This window comes from Amblyraja radiata, chromosome 12 (assembly GCF_010909765.2).
Source record: "Amblyraja radiata isolate CabotCenter1 chromosome 12, sAmbRad1.1.pri, whole genome shotgun sequence".
Lineage (NCBI taxonomy): Eukaryota > Metazoa > Chordata > Chondrichthyes > Rajiformes > Rajidae > Amblyraja > Amblyraja radiata.
In genome coordinates, this window is record NC_045967.1 from 13,175,806 (window position 1) to 13,189,591 (window position 13,786).

The 13,786-nt window shown below is 44.4% G+C and overlaps 1 protein-coding gene across 3 annotated transcripts in view; it reads left to right on the plus strand.

Moving 5' to 3' along the window:
* The window catches only part of LOC116978951 (neuronal PAS domain-containing protein 2-like), a 51,862-nt gene that overhangs the window by 13,926 nt on the left and 24,150 nt on the right, over window positions 1-13,786 (plus strand). For all 3 annotated transcript variants that reach the window (XM_033030259.1, XM_033030260.1, XM_033030262.1), the window contains exons 7-11: window positions 2,323-2,436; window positions 6,947-7,065; window positions 9,312-9,394; window positions 11,137-11,243; window positions 12,587-12,734. In XM_033030259.1, coding sequence (XP_032886150.1) covers window positions 2,323-2,436; window positions 6,947-7,065; window positions 9,312-9,394; window positions 11,137-11,243; window positions 12,587-12,734 — 571 coding nt within the window. The remainder of the gene's footprint in view (window positions 1-2,322; window positions 2,437-6,946; window positions 7,066-9,311; window positions 9,395-11,136; window positions 11,244-12,586; window positions 12,735-13,786) is intronic.

A 13,786-nucleotide genomic window follows, 5' to 3' on the forward strand; every position in this document is an offset into this window, starting at 1 on the left:
AAACAGGTTGGTACAGTGGCGCAACGGTAGAGTCAGAGACCCGGGTTTGATCCTGACTACTGGTGCAGCCTGTACGGAGTTTGAACGTTCTCCCCGTGACCTTGTGGGTTTCCTCTGGGGGCTCCGGTTTCCTCTGGGGGCTCCGGTTTCCTCCCACACTCTAAACACGTACAGGTTTGTAGGTTAACTAGCTTTGTTAAAAATTGTAAATTGTCCCAAGTGTGTACGACAGTGCTAGTGTATGGGGTGATCGCTGGTCGTTGTGGACTCAGTAGGCCGATGGGCCCGTTTCCACAATGCATCTCTAAAATCTAAGTAAAGTCTAAACTGCAGAAAAACTTGGGATTCAGAAGATGAGACACTCGTCCCAAGATACCCTGATCATATGTGATGCTTCTGATATGAACTATGATTTAAAACAGCAACGTTGAAACTAACTATTATAGTGAGGTCAATAACTGTTAACAGTTAACCTGTTTCTCCCCCAATGATGAAACAAGGAACTGCAGATGTTGGTTCACACAAAAGGACACAAAGTGCTGGAGTAACTCTGCGGATCAGGTAGTATTTCTGGAGAAAATGGATAGGTGATGTTTTGGGTCGTCTGAAGAAGAGTCCCGACCCGAAGCGTCACCTATCCATGTTCTCCAGAGATGCTGCCTGACCTGCTGAGTTACTCCAGCACTTTGTGTCCTTTTGTATAAACCAACATCTGCAGTTCCTTGTTTCTACATTTTGACTGCTCCACTGTGAAATATCCTCAAGAAATCCGTGTTTCCCAAGAAGCTACCTGACCCGCTGAGTTACTCCAGCACTTTGTGTCCTTTTCTCCCGAGATGCTGCCTGACTTATTGAGCATTTCCAGCATTCCTTCTATTTTTATTTCTCTTAAGACATTTATGCACTTTTGGATAATTCAGGGTGTGGAAATGCTTCTGTCTTTTACTTCTACAATTTCCTTGCGTGCATATTTGAAACTGTAACCAACACAGATTGTTCTGTGGTGAGGTTGTTCTCAGGGAGATAATTGAATCTATAATTTAATTCTGCCTGGGCATAGTGCGCAATGAAACTTAATTCCAGGTTTTGGAAAAGACAGCACACTTAGTTAACGCATGCGATATCCGGGCTCTTGTTATATCCCAATGGTTCTCTTTATGAGAAAGAGCAAGTTGCTGTCACATGTAATGATGCATGGATTGCTTCTGAGATCATTGATGGTGAAAATCATTGTTCCAATTACACTGCACTGATGTAGTCTCGGCATGTTAACATGGTCTTTCTAATGATAATGTCAGCAAAGCACTGAGCTGAACGCAGAATGTACCGATGACTTACAGCTGATTGCTCTGCTCAACTCATAATGGCAAATGCTTCAACAAGCAGGGCAAGCTTGATCAACTACCAAAAATGAATTACGGCTTTGATATTCTCAGAGCTACCGAGGGCCACACAGTGGCGCAGTTGGTAGAGCTGATGCCTCACAGCGCCCAAGACCCGGGTTCAATCCTGACCACGGCTGCTGTCTTTGTGGAGTTTGCATGTTCTACCTGTGACTGAGATAGGATTAGGCTTGTATTAATTGTAGGAATTGTCGGATAGTAGCTGTTCCTGAGCCTTGTGGTGTGGGACTTCAGGCTTCTGGACCTCCTTCCCCATGGTATCCCCAGCTAGAAGAGGGATGGTGAGGATCCTCAATGATAGATTCTTGAGGCACCCTATTATCAACCTGTGCATTTACTATAATCTAGAAGTTAAGGAAACAAGCTTAAATTTCATACCAGAATATGGTATATGGGACGACAGATGGCACAGTGGGCTAAGTGTTCGGCTGGCGACCGGAAGGTAGCCGGTTCGAATCCCGCTCGGAGTGCATACTGTCGTTGTGTCCTTGGGCAAGACACTTCACCCACCTTTGCCTGTGTGTGAATGTGTGTGAATGTGTGTGAGTGATTGGTGGTGGTCGGAGGGGCCGTAGGTGCAGATTGGCAGCCACGCTTCCGTCAGTCTGCCCCAGGGCAGCTGTGGCTACAGAAGTAGCTTACCACCACCGAGTGTGACTGAGGAGTGAATGAATAATGCGATGTAAAGCGCCTTGAGTATTAGAAAGGCGCTATATAAATCCCATCCATTATTATTATTAGAATATGGTGCGGAATATGTTAAATTTAGAATTATATTGTTTATTGCAGATTGATATTGTTTTTGCACAACATTTGAAAATGAGATGCAACTGATTCACACTTGAAGTTGTAAATATGCCTGAATTATTCTGGTGATGTAACTTCAATATTAATAGCAGCTTTCCTTCTTTTCTTCTAGATCAAAATCACGTTGAATTCTGTTGTCATTTGTCAAGAGGCTCCTTAGATTCAAAAGATCCACCCATCTATGAATATGTCAAATTTGTGGGGAATTTTAAATTTCACAACCTTGGTGAGTTTACATAGCAATGTTTTATACAAGAAACAAGTGTGTTTATTTGTCATGTACTGTATACTGGATATGAACCCGACAATGAGATTCTTACTTGCTGCAGCTTTAGTTGAGAGACACAGAATTGAAACAGGCCCTTCGGCCCACCACAACCATACCACCCACCAATCATCCGTTCACACTAGTTCCATGTTATCCGGCGTTAGGGGCAATTTACAGAGGCCAGTTAACCTACAAACCGAGCACCCGGAGGAAACCCACATGGTCACAGGAATAATTTGCAAACTCCACACAGACAGCACCAGAGGTCAGGATCAAATGAGATCATAATGAGAGGAGTTGAGTCTCGGGGCAAAGAGATCCTTCTGCAGTTGTACAGGGCCCTAGTGAGACCACACCTGGAGTATTGTGTGCAGTTTTGGTCTCATAGTTTGAAGAAGGATATTCTTGTTATTGAGGGAGTTCAGCGTAGGTTCATGAAGTTAATTCCCAGGATGGTGGGACTGTCATATGATGAAAGTGGAATGACTGGGCTTATATTCACTAGAATCTAGAAAGATGAGAGGGGATCATATAGAAACTTAGAAACTTATTAATGGATTGCACACGTTAGATGCAGGACACGTTCCCGATGCTGGGTGAGTTCAGAACCAGGGGCCACAGTTTAAGGATAACGGGTCCAAGTCATTTAGAATGAGATGAGGAAAAACGTTTTCACACAGAGAGTTGTGAATTTGTGGAATTCGCTGATACAGAAGTAAATGGAGGCCGATTCACTGGATGCAGTCAAAAGAGAGTTAGATAGAGCTCTTAGGGCTAGCGGAATCAAAGGATATGGGGAGAAGGCAGAAACGGGTTACCGATGGTGGATGATCAGCCATGATCACATTGAATGGCAGTGCTGGCTGAAAGGGCAGAATGGCCTACTCCTGCACCTATTGAAAACAAAACAAAAGAAAACAAACCCAGGCCTCTTCTTCTACTTGCGTATGGCGTGCACAGCCTAAAGTTGTAGGACAACTTGTTCTATTTGATCTTATTTGACTGTGCACACCGGGTTGATTGCATTTGTTGAAACAGGGCGGACCACGTGAAGGTTGCAATCTCCCACCCCACCCAGGCCTCTGGCACAGTGGGGCAGTGGCTCTTTACCGGCACATTAGATGCTAGAAAAACAACAAAAACACAGTCAACAAAGTATCAGTTATTCTAAGTAAATGAGACTATGATAGTGTCAACATTAAAGTACGTAGTGGAACCACAGTAGTGCCAAATGTAATGGTTCAGTAGAGTTGAGGTGGATGTGGGGGCAGGGTGGTTCAAGAACCTGATATTTGATGGGAAGAAGCTGTTCTTAAACCTGGAGATAAACAGTACTGGACTCCTGAACCTTCTTGCCAATTGTGGCAGTGAGATGAGAACGTGGCCAGAATGGTGCAGAAGAAGGATCTCACCCCGAAAATGTCACCCATTCCTTCTCTCCAGAGATGCTGCTTGTCCCGCTGAGTTACTCAAACATTTTGTGTCTATCTATGGTGTAGGACTTTAATGATATTAGCTGCCTTCATGAGGCAACCCTTCCTGTAGATCATTTCAGTGGTGGGGCGATGACGATCCATAATAGGCTGGACAGTGTCCACCACACTCTGCAGCCTCCCATGTTCCTGAGCTTTCAAATTTCTGAACCAGGCCATATTGCAACCAGTTGGTATGCTCTCCATTGTACACTGGTAGAAGTTCAATAGAGTTAAGGGCCTGTCCCACTTACTTGTCCTTGGCACGCAAATTACGCGACCTCGTGGTCGAGTTGAGCCGAGACGGTCGAGCGAAGGTCGGGCGAGATTACATCCATACGCACAGCCGTCTGGAGCGCATGATGTCATTTGAAGATGGACACAAAGCTGGAGTAACTCAGTGGGACCGGCAGCATCTCTGGAGGGAAGGAATGGGTGATGTTTTGTGTCAAGACTCTTCTTCAGTCTGAAAAGAAGGGTCTTGACCCGAAACGTCACCCATTGCTTCTCTCCAGAGATGCTGCCAGTCCCGCTGAGTTACTCCAGCATTTTGTGTCCATCTTCAATTTTCTTGGCCCCGCTCTGGGAGTAGAAGTGGGGGCGGATCCGGACCGCAACGGCCTTGAGCCCCAGGCAGAGTTCAGCGATCATTTGCCCGCTTCTGCTGCTGTTGAAGGTGAGACGTTGTGTCACGCCAGGGTCTTGGGCCTGTCTCACTTTGGCCGTCAGTTATGCAACAGGCCGTTGGCACACAAAGATTTAGTTCACTACAAAAATTTCGGAGCCCCGCGCGATGTCGCGCACAACTACATACCCCTCCGCGCTTCTAAGTGGGACCAGCCCCGCTCGGCCATACGATGCCCTTGCGCCTCAACGCAACCACAAGGTCGTGTAATTTGCGTGCCAAAGACACATAAGTGGGACAGGCCCTTTAAGGTGAATTTCTTATTTGGCGACATGCCAAATCTCCTCCTTCTGAGAAGTGGAGGATTGGTAACCTTTTTTTGTGATTGCATCGATGTGCAGAACCCAGGAGAAATGATGAGATATATGTACATAGATACATAGATACATAGAAAATAGGTGCAGGAGTAGGCCATTCGGCCCTTCGAGCCTGCACCGCCATTCAATATGATCATGGCTGATCATCCAACTCAGTATCCTGTACCTGCCTTCTCTCCATACCCCCTGATCCAGGACTTGGCTGTTAGCTCTCTCTACCATTGTCCTGCCAATTAAGACAGGTGCATGGTCTTTTGTTCTTAGATCTGCTATACTCCCAGAGTAGTTAAGCCATTGTGACAGAGAGCTGTACATTTGGGTCACTGATCCAAGGACCTCCAAGTTCAAATCCCACCAGACCAACTGAGGAGGTTAAATTTAAGTAATTAAATAAAAAGGAATAATAAATCTAGCATCGATAACAATGTCCATCAACGTTCCTGACTGTTGCAAGAATCCAGCTAGGTACTGAGGTACTTTTAGTTTAGTTTAGAGATACAGCGCAGAAACAGGCCCTTTGGCCCAACAAGTCTGCACTGACCAGCGATCACCGCGCATTAGCTATCCTACACACACTAGGAACAATTTACATTTATAGCAAGCAAATTAACCTACAAACCTGTAAATCTTTTGAGTGTGGAAGGAAGCTGAAGATCTCGGGGAAAACCCACGCAGGTCACCCGTGAAGAAAATCTGTCAGCTGACCCAGTCTGGCCGAACGTGGTTCCAAATTCACCATTGTAATTCATCCTTAACTCAGGGCAGCACAGTGATGCAGCTGGTAGACATCTACTACACTAGACATCCTCACAGCGCCAGAGACCTGGGTTCGTTCGATCCTGACCTTGGATGCTATCTCTGTGTGTAGAGCTTGCACATTCTACTTTCTCTGAGTGCTATGGTTTCATCACAAAGTTGTCCTGGTCTGAAGGTCAATTGGACTCTAAAATTGCACCTGGTGTGCAGGGTGGGGATGAGAAAGTTAGATAACATAGAACAAGTGTGAACGGGTGATCCATGGTTGGGATGAAATCAGTGGGACGAAGGATCTGTTTATCATCACGTGCTAAGTGTAAATGGCGAGTGAAATTATTTTATTTCAAACAGTTTAGTAGAGTATTGCTATACCATCCCCACTTAGCAATTGTACAGAATAGTCTCCTGAGCCCGCATGCAAGTGGCGCCATGTTTTGACGCCATTTTCCAAGTCCAGTCCATGCTCCAGATGTTATGAGTGGTGCCTGATTCAGGCAAGCCCCAGGCTGCAAACGGGTAATCAATGACTCGTTGGGCCGAAGGGCCTGTTTCCATGCTGTATCTCTAAACGCAATCATCACTGCCTCCTCAATGGGGCCAATTAGGAACGAATAATAAATGCTGGGACTGCGGACGATGACTGTATCCTGTGAAAAATATATATATTTTTTTTTTTTTTTTTTTTTTTTTTTTTTTTTGAAAATATTTTTTATTGGAGATAGGTACATAACCAAATTACATCATTACAGTCTTACATTTTTAAATTGATAATATTGTCAATTATTATTACATTGTCTCCAATACTTTTTGCCTTTTTTTTTTTTTTAAACTAGATAGAACTAAAGAGATAGATGAAGTAAAGAAAGAAAAGAAAGAGAAGAAAAACAAAAACAAAAAAAAAAAAAAAAACAAAAAGAAAAAAGGTAGTTAAAGAAGAATGGAAAAATTTATTAAAATTAAAAAATATATTTTTTTAAATGTCAAGATCAACAAGAGGTCAGGAATTGTTTAACATTCCCCTTGTGGGTCTTTGACCAAAACCATTAAGTATTGAATTACAACTTCTTTGTTACAAGTACACTGAATACTATAGAGCACTGTATTGGAAGGATGTGTCCAAGTTTTAATATTCAGCGTTTGCAGTCGTTGGGTTGTTTCATTCTAATGTTCTCCGTCTGTCTGCAGTAGTTGAAGCGAAACGTTATTCGTGTTCTGAAAATACATTATTGTCGTTCCAGTGCCTCCATCCTCCTGCAACGGGTTTGAATCGGCTATTTCACGGTCGTTTAGATCTGCAAGGAAGGAACAAATCTGCCTTGTGGCTACTGTACGTCTCGTTATCCCGCAGTTTCTGAAGGTACAGACATCAAAAGCCCTGCTTTTCAAATATTCTTCACATCTCTGGCTTTTGTGTCAAAGATGAGTCCTGATGCTTTCTAAATGTAACCTTCCCCAATTGACAGTACAGGTACTTTAATTAAACTCCTACGCTACTTCATTCACTATAAAGTTTCCACTACAAGCCAGTCTGACTAATTTAATTTCAACAGTCTGAAGAAGGGTTCTGACCCGAAACGTCATCTATCCATTCCCTCCACAGCCTGACATGCTGAGTTAATCCTGCACTTTGCTCAAGATTCCAACATCTCTAGATCCTTGTGCCTCTGATTTAATTGTATAATGCTGGTGAGCAACTCTTTTGTTAAAGGCCTGGTTTCTGTTAACACCAACTTTCCTGCAGGCATTTTATTTCTTGGAGATTCTACAAGATATCGCAATGCTCTGCTGAGATTCATTTCAAGAATTGGTTTTATTTCTTTACTCATATAAGTGGAAGGAACTTGGATTTATTTAGTCTCTTTGATATGGCAAAGATGCAGGGGGGCTTATCAAAGAACCATTAGATAGTGCAGCATGGCGAGAGGCCATTCAGCCTATCGGGTCTGTACTAGCTCTATGCAAGTACAATCCAGCATGACGCACTCCCTCTTCCTCCCTCTACAAAATCTTTCCTTCCAGACATTTAACCTGCACCAGGCTAAATGTTATAATTTAATTTACTTCCACAACTAATGGAATGGAATACTTTATTGTCACATGTAACAAGGCACAGTGACATATTTTACTTGCATACCCAAGGTATGTAAATAGCGACAATGTTACAAAGTACACTGGCTCCCCCTTTTGTTCTCCCCACCTCCCTCACAGTGGTTCCCCACACCGGGTCTTCCATTGTCCATTATTCTCTCCCCCTCAACTCCCCCCCCCCCCCGCACCTCATGGTGGTCCCCCAACTACCCATGACAATGTATTCCAGGGAATTCAACTGAGGATACAATTTGAAAATAAACAAGATTGGAGGGGTGCAGATAACTCAACGAGCTGTTAGGGAGAATCACAAGATCACAGCGGTATTAGAAATCCAAAATCAAGGTGTTGCTTAAGGAAGAGTCACTAGAAATCAGGGGGCAGAGAGGTCGCAGTTGACTGGCATATAGGCAACTGGGTTTTACCATCTTAAGAGGGGTGGAACGCGAAAGAATGGTCAGGGTGACATTGGAAAAGTTACATCAAGAGGCATGTCGAAGGAATTGTAAGGAGTGAAGAGTCCAGAGTGTTTCAATGCACTGCAAACACCATAACAAGCAAAGAGAAAAGGTTGAAGAAGCTCTTGACCCGAAATGTCACTTATTCCTTCTGCCCAGAGATGCTGCCTGATACGCTGAGTTGCTCCAGCATTTTGTGTCTATCTTCGGTGTAAACCAGTATCTGCAGTTCCTTCCCACACAACAAGAAAATATATGTAACATATATAAACAAACAATAATAATGCAAAGACAAAGCCAATGCCCCCAAGTCTATGTAGTTCGGAGCTTATTTGGAGGTTGTGCTGTTTAATAGCCTGATGGCTGTAGGGAAGAAGCTGTTCCTGGACCTGGATGTTACAGTTACCTCTTACTGATGGCAGGAGTGATATGAGACCGTGGCCAGGGTGGTGTGATAATGCTGACTGCCTTTTTGAGGCCTTGGGATACCAGTCTGGTTATTTGACCACTGTGCTTGGGGTGGAAGATTGCAACCTTCACGTGGTCCGCCCTGTTTCGACTAATGCAATCAACTCGACATGCACAAACGGAAGATCAAATAGTACAAGTTGTCCAACAACTTTAGGCTGTGCACGCCACACGAAAGAAGAAGAAGACCACTGTGCTTATATCAAATCCTCAAGCATTGATAGCTTTCATGGCTCTCATTCCAACCTTTGGAACAATTTTAATTTATTGAACTGTAGCGGCCTGGACGAGATCAGGAAAAGGACAGACGTCAGGCAGGTTCGAAAGTAGTTTAATGTCACAGCGAGAACACACACACACCCCAGCAGGACGTCGGGAAACCCCGTGGCAGACCAACGTCCCTGTCGCTCAATAGCCAAGGGGGATGACCCAAGGAGTGGCCTAACCCCCAGGAATCGCCACAGAACGTAAAAAGTTTGCAAATCTTCATAACAAATATTCATCACATGAGCTGCAGAGAGTTAATCTTACAATACTCCTTTGTTTGGCAGCAGCAGCTTCTAATGTTAGATACTCTTATTTACTGCAGGAACTGTGCAATGTTGAGGAGCCATGCGAAGAATTTACCTCACGGCATAGCTTAGAATGGAAGTTTCTGTTTCTAGACCACAGGTAAGGTCACACAACTCTTCAAAGCACCTCACTGATGTCCTAATAACTAATCTCCGATATGTGAACCCTAGTGTTTGCTGCCTGTATACTTAACCTTTAAGATAAGCTGGCCACTTCTATCCCTACCAGTAGTAGATACCATGTGAACCAACTATTGGTACAAAAGTAAATAAATACTTGCCAATGAATAAGTGAAGTTATAAATGTGTTGAGATAATCAAATACCGACGGCATATTTTTTCCTGAACCATTGGACAAGCGGGTAGTCTTTTGCATGTGCATGGAGTCTTTTACCCAGAGTATGGGAATCAAGAAAAAGGGGACATAGAAGGAAACAAAGTGGTGGAGTAACTCAGCAGGTCAGGCAGCATTACTGGAGAACATGGATAGATTACCATATAACCATATAACCATATAACAATTACAGCACGGAAACAGGCCATCTCGGCCCTACAAGTCCGCGCCGAACAATTTTTTTTCCTTAGTCCCACCTGCCTGCACTCATACCATAACCCTCCATTCCCTTCTCATCCATATGCCTATCCAATTTATTCTTAAATGATACCAACGAACCTGCCGCCACCACTTCCACTGGAAGCTCATTCCACACCGCTACCACTCTCTGAGTAAAGAAGTTTCGAGTTGGGACCCTTCTTCAGACCCAACCTGAAACACTACCTATCAATGGTCTCCAGAGATGCTGCCTGACCTGCTGAGTTACTCCAGCACTTCGTGTCCTTTTTTGTGAACCAGCATTTGCAGTTCCTTATTTCTACCAGGAGATAAGGTGAGAGGGGAACAATTTAATAGGAACCTGAGGGGCAACCTTTTCACTCAGGGGGTGGTGGGTTTATGGAACAAGCTGCCAGAGGAGGTATTTGAGTCATGTGCAATAACGGCATTTAAAGGACATCTACATGGCTAAGAAAGGTTAAAAAAGGGATATGGGCCAAACATGGGCAATTGGGATGGGGCATCTTGGAGGGTCATGTTGTATAAGTCTATGGCTCTTGTTCGGTGTGAAATTGCCAGCAAAACTCAGCAAATTCCTAATGGCAGAAGGTCCAAAAAGCAGCAGATCCATAGTTGTGAAGTGATATTTGCAGAAAAGACCGTCACACATTCAGATTAGGGTTTCTGCCAGTCTAACATGATCCACCGAAGCAGGCTTCAAAATAATTGGTCTTCACCCAGCAGAATTGCCCTGACAAAGCTGAAGGGAAAGAGCTTGAAGAAAGAAAATGTTGTGTGATTAGAAAAGGCAGCTCTGTGTCTCCAATCACTGACCTGTGTGCGGGCTGGCCTGGGAGGCTCGAGTTAAAAATGATTCATTTCATAATGGGGAATTGAGCAGACAAGTGATCCATTCTGCAGGAAGATTTTAGTCATCTTTCAGCACTGCTTTAGAGCAAATTGAGTACTTTGCAAAGTAGTCACTGTGACAATATACATCAGTGAGTGTAGCAAACTGAACATGTCGCATTCAGTTTAACTACTTTCCATGTTATTTGAATGTATGGAGTGGTCTGGTCCATGACAATGCTCTGAGCAAACACGCTGGAAAAATATGAAGGAGAATCGAACAGATATTTGAGTGACTGGCGATCAAAATATTCCGTTAGGTAGATGGATCTTTATCGCCTGTTTGTTGATATCCCGTGTGCTCTGAATGAAGGTCTCAATGACTGATGGCTTAATGCATCAGAGCTAACAATGTTATATCACTCCCTTCTGTTTATCAGGGCTCCTCCCATCATCGGTTACCTTCCATTCGAAGTATTGGGAACATCAGGCTATGATTACTACCACGTTGATGACTTGGGACTTCTGGCAAGATGCCATGAACACTGTAGGTAACCAGTTGTATGGTATAATAATAATTTGGGACAGTGATAGGAATAAGCTAGCTACACCGGCAGCACAACCTATACTATCTACAAAGACATAGGCAACAGGCCCTAATTGCAGGTTCCCTTCAAATCACACACCCTTCTGACTTTACATAATTAATAGAAGAAGGCCATGTGGTCCATTGAGTCATTCTTCTTCTTGCACTTGGCGTGCACGGCCTAAAGTTGTAGGGCAACTTGTTCTATTTGATCTTGTTTGTTCACGTCGGGTTGTTTGCATTAGTCGAAACAGGGTGGACCACGTGAAGGTCGCAATCTCCCACCCCATTAAGTTGGTGCCAGCTCATAGAGCGATCCCATTCACGCACTAATTTTCCAGTAACCTATTCTCCTTGCATTCTTATCAACTTTGGGCGTCTCATTGACTCAGCGGTAGAGTTGCTGCTTCACAATCCCAGAGACCCAGGATCGATCCTGACTACAACTGATGTCTGTGCGGGGTTGTACATTCACCTTGTTACCATGTGGGCTTTCTCTGGGTGTTCTGGTTTCCTCCCACATCACAAAGACGTGCAGATTTGTAGGTTAATTAGCTTCTGTAAATTCCCCTTTGTGTGTAGGACGGGATAACATAGAACTGGACTGTGTGGGTTTTCTCCGGGTGATTCCATTTCCTCCCACATCCCAAAGACGTGCAGGTTTTATATGTTAATTGGCTTCTGTAAATTGTCCCTAGTGTGTAGGTGCTAGTGTACTGGATGATCTCTGGTCAACGTGGACTCTGTGGGCTGAAGAGCTTGTTTCCACGCTGTATCATTAAAGTCTAAACTAATGTATGGGTGATCGCTGGTCACAAGGCAAATGGTGATCAAGGGCTGAGTCTTCCCAGGGGAGAAAGAGAAGGTGCGAGATAGATGGGGAGATGATCATGTAGAACATAATACAAGATCAGGCCCATCGGCCCACATTGTGCCAAGACCATCTCTTATCTACCTACCTGTAATCCACATCCACCAATGCATATCCATGTTCCTATCCAAAAGTCTCCTAAATATCATTAATGTATCAGCCTCCACAGCTGCCCTCCACTGTGCCAAAATCGCTAGTTCTCAGCATGGTAGTGCACCAGTTCTATAGACAAGGTCCAATGTCTGCAATGGGATAAAGGTGAACCAGAGAGTGCCCTGGCTTATGGAAGGACTGTTCAGAAACCTGATGACAGAGTTTTTTTGCTATAGATTCAATCAACAATGTTGGGCGTCAATATCAAGGCTAAAAATGTTTTTGCAATCTGCAGCTGTACACACTAGATTGCGTCTTACACGGTTCTTCTTCTATACAGTAATGCAGTGCGGGAAGGGCAAGTCTTGCTACTATCGATTCCTCACGAAGGGGCAACAGTGGATTTGGCTACAGACCCAGTACTACATCACCTTCCACCAGTGGAACTCCAAGCCTGAGTTCATCGTCTGCACGCACACTGTGGTCAGGTACTTTCACTGTCGTTGTTAGTTACATGGGATTGCAGACTGTACACTGTGAATGGGACTGGGATTGCAGCTCCCACTTCTAGCCCACTTCAGGGATAACAGGGGGAGGATATCGTACCGTGTGTAGTTTAGTTTTGCGATTCAGCGCAGAAACAGGCCCTTCGGCCCACTGAGTACGCACCAACCAGCGATACCCACACAATAGCACCATCCTACACACACTAGGGACAATTTACAATGTTACCGAGCCAATTAACCTGCATGTGCCATGGAAACGGCCCAAGAGGAAGACCACAAAAAGATGGAGTGACTGCCTGAAAGCAGACTGCAGCAAAAAGGACACCAACTCTCTGATCAGAGCTCGCAGGCTAGCTAAGGACAGAAGAGAGTGGCAGGACATCATGAAGCAGATGGCACCACTCAACCCCAAGTTGGAGTGAACGCCATAGATAGATAGAATTACCCTGCAATCTTTGGAATGTGGGAGGAAACCGGAGATCCTGGAGAAAACGCACGCAGGTCACAAGGAGAACATACAAACTCCATCCAGACAGCACTGGTAGTCAGGATAGAACTCGCATCTCTGGCGTTGTAAGGCCACATCTTGACCGCTACGCCACCATACCGTGCTAGATACTAATATCTTCCCTGTATTCAGCTTGACTGTTTGCTAGGCAAACCTGCCATTGCCAGACAAACAAAATAAATTGGAGGCATAAGGAAATGCAGATGCCAGTTTACAAAGAAAGGCAGAGAGAATGCTTTCTCTGGAGGCTGGGGGAGTCCTGGGAGAAGTACATACAATTATCAGAGACATTTTGAGGCAGGACCCTTCTAGACACAAGTAGCTGGAGTAACTCAGTGGGTCAGGCAGCATCTCTGAAAACATGGAAAGGCGATATTTGAAACGGGAGGAACAGCACCTTATTAGTGTAGCTTCCAACATAAGGGTTGAACAATGAATTGTCCGATTTTAGGTAACTGGCCTATAAACAACCCCCTCCCCTTTCACTGTCCCCTTTCCCCCCTCTCTTCCCCAGTGTCCCATCCAG